Here is a 6,502-nt window from a genome sequence, read left to right as displayed (position 1 = left end):
TTCATTAAATTAAGGGTAAATTGAACAAATAGTTCTCTGACTATAGAACGTCGCTTTATTGAATCTTTTAACTATTAAAAGTTACAAAATAATCGTATGACTATATGATGATGCTTTGTTGAATTCTCGATTATTAAAAATTATAAAATGGTTATCAAACTATTCATATTTCCAAACTTTCGTTAAAAGAAATTAACAATTGTCTGAGATAAACGTTAACCTGTTAATAGATAATAAAATTTGGTCTGGAATCTTTTCAGTTGTATTTTGTGGATGGATTATCCATTTACATTATATCATCAAGTCAATGCTTGAAATACTATGTAGTTGAATTAGTGTTTGAAAGCAACGATGATGTTAGTAAATGTTATTAAAATATAGTTTTATCATTTCTTAATCAACAACTTAATGTCCAACGCAGACAACTATCATTTTTTTGACGAAAAAAGAAATTTGAAACATATGAATAATGAAATAGTTATTTTATAATTTTTTAACAATTAAGAGATTCAACAAACATCACCCTATAATCAGAATATTATTTGTAACTTTTAATAATCTAGAAACTCAACAAAACCAAATTCTATAATCAGAAATGATTTATCTACTTTACCCTATTCCCGTATCTTCTCTCTTCTCTGAAAGGATCAATTTTTTTCTTTAATAAAATCGTATTTTTCAAAATCTGTTCACCCAACATAAAATCACACTAGAATGTCTACAAGAGGATTGAAGTTTTTCATTTTCATTTGGTTGGATATTTTGTATATGAAAAACATTCGGTTGATACAAACAGGAGCTACGCAGTTTTAATCAAATGGGTCAATTCGTGGGTCATGTTCGCTAGCCATTGCCATTCCCGTGCAAAGACATGTAGGGCACATCACCTGCCAATGTATATAAAATCGTGAGATATATGAACTGATAAAAACCATGAAACCTAACCCCAAGAGTCCCAAATTTGGATAAGCAAAATAATCTTCCAGTTATGGGTGAGCATTCGATCGAGTTGAGTCCAAAAATTTTGAATTATTCAAATTACCAAATCCTATTTTATAACTCAAAACTTTATCTGAAATGCTCTCGAGTTGTTCGAGTTTTTATTTAAATTTAATTGTAAATATTTATAATTTTTTGGTAACATATGATTCTAATTTGTGATAAATTTAAAGTTAATGCCTTTTACTCGTGACAATTTCTTTGTAACATATGATTCTATAATCATATACAATACATATATATTTCTTCATATGTGATATACATATATCATACAAATTTAAGAACTCGACTCAAACTTGAAAACCAATCCACTAATTACTAAAAATTTTGAGTCATTCGAGTTCTATTTCATAACTTGACTTGAATTTAAAATTTTTTCGAGTTGAGATTATAAAATTATGAGTCGAGTCGATTCAAGTCGAATTTTGTTGAGTTGAGTCGAAAAGATCAGTTTTTCGAGTTGAGCCGAAAAGATTAGTTTTTTCGAATCGAGTTTTGCTCACCCCTACTTCCATTCATCAAAATTTCCCAATTCATGCGCACAAGTAGACAATAAACTATTAAGACTACACATTTTCAGAAGACATACCTTTCCAGATCCAGAACAGTTTGAACATCTTTCTGTTTTGGGAGTTGATAATGGCAGGTCTCGACCATGGACCGTCGAGACTGGTTCAATAAGAACAAGAGAGCCAGTATTCGAGCAGCGAGCACAAGCAAGATATCCTGCATTTACCATCATGAATAAAAATACAGCATCTGCAATATATTAGGGAATTAAAAAAAAAAAAAAAGGTGAAGTATCAATCAGAACATATACCTGTTCCAAGACAATACTTGCATCGTTTATGCTCCTGCTGCTTAACATTGTTTATTTCAACTACCATCAAGGCCGAGATAACACCGACTGCTCCTCCAGAGAATGATGCCACTATCGGATCAACCTCGCTGCAGTTACCACCAATAGAATCGTGTTTAATACGACATGAAACAAACTTACGTACAGTATACCAAACTCGAGACGGATGACAGATGCCTCTTCTTTGTAGAAGAAAACTTTGTAAGTTAATTTGCCATCAACATTTCTAATGTTAATATCCTATATTGTTGCACCAATAGCAACTGTCTCTTGATCAACACTGTCTTAAAAGAATATGCCATTATCTAGGGTATCCCTGATAGCAGCATAAGGAAACGGAAAGTACGTCGACCTCAAGGTAAAAGGGAAATCTTCAGGAATTCAATCTTTTAGAAATAATGAACAATAAATTACAAAGAGGATTGCCATACCTCAACTGCATTGGCAGGTGCATACTGCTGATGAAATCTGCATATGAAGTGCCGCCTAGTCCTAGCTTAAGCTCCAGCTAATGATATAGGAACAGAATGAAATAAGGAAAAGTAAGTTTCAACCTCTGGAATCATGTGTGATAACATCACCTAAAGTGTTCAGTGGCGTCGAACTTGTTGCTTCAGCATAATAAGGTAAACACTGTCACCGACATGCTTGTTTTCCTATATTTAGTTGATTACTTCCCTTCAAATATTTTATTCTCTCAAAGAGAACTACACATTCCTTACCAAAAGCTATGTTAATCGGACTTGCGAGTAACTGTTGAATATGGATACGTCCAAAACCAGTATAGTTGAATTTTCTTTTTTATATCGATATATTTTGGAGGATGGTACTCCAATATCTGAACGTGTCTAACAGGGCTATTCTATGAGAATGAAGAGTGCGAGCGACATAACTTAGAAGCACCACAACTCGCTCAGCAATCGACACCAAAGGAAAGACAGGATTATGAGAGTTGAGGGCATAAGTGACTCACAGTGGGTGCTATAAGTCCACCAAAAAGGATAATCCCAGCGATAAGAGAATAACAAGTTGCATAATAGACCTTGAGATTTGCTGAGGTCTGCACAGAACAAATAAATTAGTTAACTTTAACTAATGAACAAAAAGGTTGAACTATGAACAAGCTGAGGGAAGAAAAATAAGCATACGCAAGATGCATCTTACCAGTGGAGGAAGGAACGGGATGAATGATGGAAAATTAGGAAGTTCATTTTCTTGTTCTTCCTTTAAAATGCCAAGTTCAGCACTTTTAATCCTCTGTTGAATCCTTAGTCTCCGAACCTACAACTGGGTAAGTTTAAGTTACAATATGGTACTTTTCAGTAACACAATCTACTCAATGAGCAGACGCGGAAAGTCGGAAACTTCCACCATTGATATCGAAACTCGATCAAAATGGAAAGCTTATGAGCAGATGCAGAAACTTCCTTCATTGGTACCAAAAACTCACTGGAAATTAAAAGCTTTCTAATGGATGAGCATATGCAGCTACAACGCCAATGGCAGGGGCAGACCGTAATGGAGCCAGAAGGACCCTGGCCCCACAATATTTTGAAAATTAACATTTAATCCTTCAACAAATTTAAAAATTCTCATGAAACTTTTTAAATTTTAAATTTTAAATTAAGTCCCCTCCTCAAATTTTTAAAAGTTCTCATTTAAGTCCCCAAATTTATGAAAATATTAGTTAGACCTCCATTTTTTGAAAATTTTAAATTAAATCCTTCAAACTTTTTGAAATTTTAATTTAAACCTCCAAGATTTTTGAAACTTTTAAATAGACCCCGGCTAATGCTATTTAGAACTCAATGGAAGCAGAACTTTCAACTTAATTTGCAGGAGCAGAAACTTCAAGTGTTGATAAAGATACTGAATTGAACTCAAAGCTTTCTATCTTTATAATCAATTTCAGAAACTTCCCCTATTAGTAACGGTAACTCACTGGAAATCAAAAGCTTTGTAATTGATGAACATATGTATACACTTACCAAATGTTATTGAACACTCAATAAAAATAAGAACTCTCAATTTGAAGTGCAGATGCAGTAGGCAAAAACTTCCCTCAATGAAAACAATCAAAAACAAGAAAAAGGAAATCAGTGGGGTGACCTCTTCCATTTGGAGAAAGATTTTGCTCCGCCGGCTTCGGATATTATCCTGAATTTCTTGCAGTTCCATATTAGCAAAATCCTGCACTGTTTCAGGCCCTTCTATGATGCAAAATCTGCACGTTTTCAATAAAAAAATCAGAATAACTAAAACAAAGTGAAAAACCTTAATTAAAGACAGAATAAAATAAGGTACCCGGCGGTAATTTTATCAGCGGAATAATCAGAATCAATAGAAGGCGCGAAGGAAGAAGAGTCGGGTTCAGTCGCCATGGATCGCCATTTCGAATTCAGTTTGGATTTTTGGACAAATCTAGAGCTTAAATAACAAGTTTTACAGGGAATCGATGGCTTTACCGTGTAGGAAACAGCCAAGACTCGACTCAAAGAAACCATCCTCGACTCAAACAAATCAAATCTTCTTGTTCTTCTGTGGCTGTCCGATGAAGAAAGGATCAATTAAGCAATCAATCAATCAAATTATTTGGAACAGGACAAGAGAAAGGGGTCGTCGTGGTGAGTTGGGAGAGGAGAAAGTGAAGACAAACGTGGAAGCATAATTTTGTCGCAAATATGAATGGTAGGTATCTGTTTAACCGGCGGCTAATCATTAAACTCATCATTTATTCATTGAATTTAGGTATTACTCATGTTTTAGTGACTCTGAATTATTTTATTATTATTTTAATATGATGTGATTTTTTTATTATTTAATTTAAAAATAATTTAAAATATAAATTAAAAACAGGTGGTGGTCATCCACTATTCACCAACGTTGGAAACCACCATCGACGATCGTAGATGGTGAAAGTTCGGTCCCAGATTTCATCAACCGCTTCATCTCGACCCCCTGAGTCTGAATCTGACCTCTATTTTTTCCAGAACATGCTTCAAATCCGATCAAAAGTGAGAAAACTGAAACGCCGACCGTTGTCGACTGCCTTAGATGGCGGTCGTTCAGTCCTAGATTCATTGGTTGATTCTTCTTGACACCATAAGTCCGAATCTAATATTTATTTTGTCGGAACATGTTTTGAAGTCCACAAATAGGAGATCAAAAGTGAGGAAATCGAAATGTTTCAATCGAGATTCACGGGTTTTGAGATATTTTTCAGTGAAACAACTACTAGATTTTGACTCAATGTGTCAAAGCGAGTCTCCGGGTACAATTTGGGATCAAATGGTTGTCGGTTTTGAAGACCGACGCTGGTTGATGGTGACGAGAAGGAATGGTGGCCGCAACGTGGTCTTCATCAGGGTTGTCCTTTGAGTCCCTACATGTTCTTGATTTGTAGTGAGTGTCTCCACTCTCTTTTTCGACAAGGTATAGCCTCTTTCAGTCTTTCGGGTGTTCGTACTAACAAACATGCCCCGGCTATCACATATTAACTGTTTGTAGATGATAGCTTGATATTTGGTGAGGCCACGACCAAGGTGGCCATATATTTAAAAGAAGTATTGGTGATTTTACTTGTCAAAAAAATATTGGTAATTTATGGGAGGAGCTCGGGGCAAGAGATCAATTTTGATAAGTCGATAATTTTATTTAGCTCTAATGTGATTGAGGCGAACAAGAATGATGTTAAGCGAATCCTTGAAGTTCTTAACTCCTCCAACTATTGTAGGTACAAGTATGGAAATCTCCATTTGGAAAGATTTTTGGTTGCCAAAATCCCTCCCAACAAGGGTTGTATCGCCTGAAGTAGATGGGATTTAGATGGTCTCGGACTTGATTGATCCAGTTTTGAGAAGTTGAAGGTCCGATGTAGTTTCGACAAATTTTTGTGATGAGGATTTATCGGGCATCATGAGCATCTGGCTCTCTCCTTTTCTCCAAGAAGATAGCAAGATATGGAGTGGTGCATGTTCGGGTTAATATAGTATTCGAAGTGGGTATCGTATATTGCTACAATCTGAAGAGGTCCCCCTCCTTTGCGCATTCTTTATAAAGGTTTTGGGGTGTACATTGTCAACGTAAAATAAAAATTTACGTTTGGATGTTCTCCCTAAATTTTATTTCATCGAGATAAGTTTTTTTTACTCGTCTTACTGCCACCGATCAGTTCTGTTCGATCTATCGGGCCATGCCTGAAACTGGTCTCCACATTGCTCGGCTACAATAGTGTGGCCTTCTTTAAATTCCAATATCCTTCACGGATCAATCAATTGGGTTTCAACAATTGGCTTAATTGACTGTGTCGTAACCGTCCTTTGGGTGGGCCCGAAATCGGGTTCCAACTTAATTTCGATGTGAAGGAGCCACCACCGATCATTTAAAATTAGGTTGATTGAATACCTTAATTTATCATTTTTACATGATCTGTATTTTTACCAGAATTGAATCGGATTCGGGAGTCGATTATAGTCCGGGAAGGATTAGCACCCTTGTACTGGCCTTTCAGTACCAATTTAATTTTTCGGTTGTCTTAATGGTGAAAATTAAAAGTCAAATTAAAATTTAAAAATTCGATTTGAATTACTTACCATTGAAGGATTTAAAATTGACCTAAAAATATAAATCAATTTAATGTTAAAT

The 6,502-nt window shown here is 35.2% G+C and overlaps 1 protein-coding gene across 2 annotated transcripts; it reads right to left on the bottom strand.

The window, feature by feature from the left end:
- Positions 1 to 729: 729 nt before the first annotated feature.
- Positions 730 to 4,553, bottom strand: LOC120189881 (protein ORANGE-GREEN, chloroplastic-like). Of its 2 annotated transcripts, none has more exons than XM_039193029.1 (8): positions 4,163 to 4,553; positions 3,968 to 4,082; positions 3,023 to 3,139; positions 2,832 to 2,918; positions 2,290 to 2,366; positions 1,820 to 1,947; positions 1,589 to 1,725; positions 730 to 887 (listed from the first exon to the last, which is right to left on the bottom strand). In XM_039193029.1, exons 1-8 carry the CDS (start codon positions 4,360 to 4,362, stop codon positions 810 to 812), a joined length of 939 nt encoding a protein of 312 aa, XP_039048960.1. In that variant the 5' UTR covers positions 4,363 to 4,553; the 3' UTR covers positions 730 to 809. The 2 variants fall into 2 exon arrangements, with proteins under 2 accessions (XP_039048960.1, XP_039048961.1); XM_039193030.1 differs by having other exon boundaries at positions 4,324 to 4,553.
- Between the last annotated feature and the right edge of the window lie 1,949 nt (positions 4,554 to 6,502).

The sequence above is a fragment of the Hibiscus syriacus genome, unplaced genomic scaffold, assembly GCF_006381635.1.
Source record: "Hibiscus syriacus cultivar Baekdansim isolate YM2019G1 unplaced genomic scaffold, ASM638163v2 tig00116960_pilon, whole genome shotgun sequence".
In the NCBI taxonomy this organism is placed as follows: domain Eukaryota; kingdom Viridiplantae; phylum Streptophyta; class Magnoliopsida; order Malvales; family Malvaceae; genus Hibiscus; species Hibiscus syriacus.
Note: the sequence above shows the minus strand (reverse complement) of the source record. Positions and strands in the feature narration are given on the sequence as shown.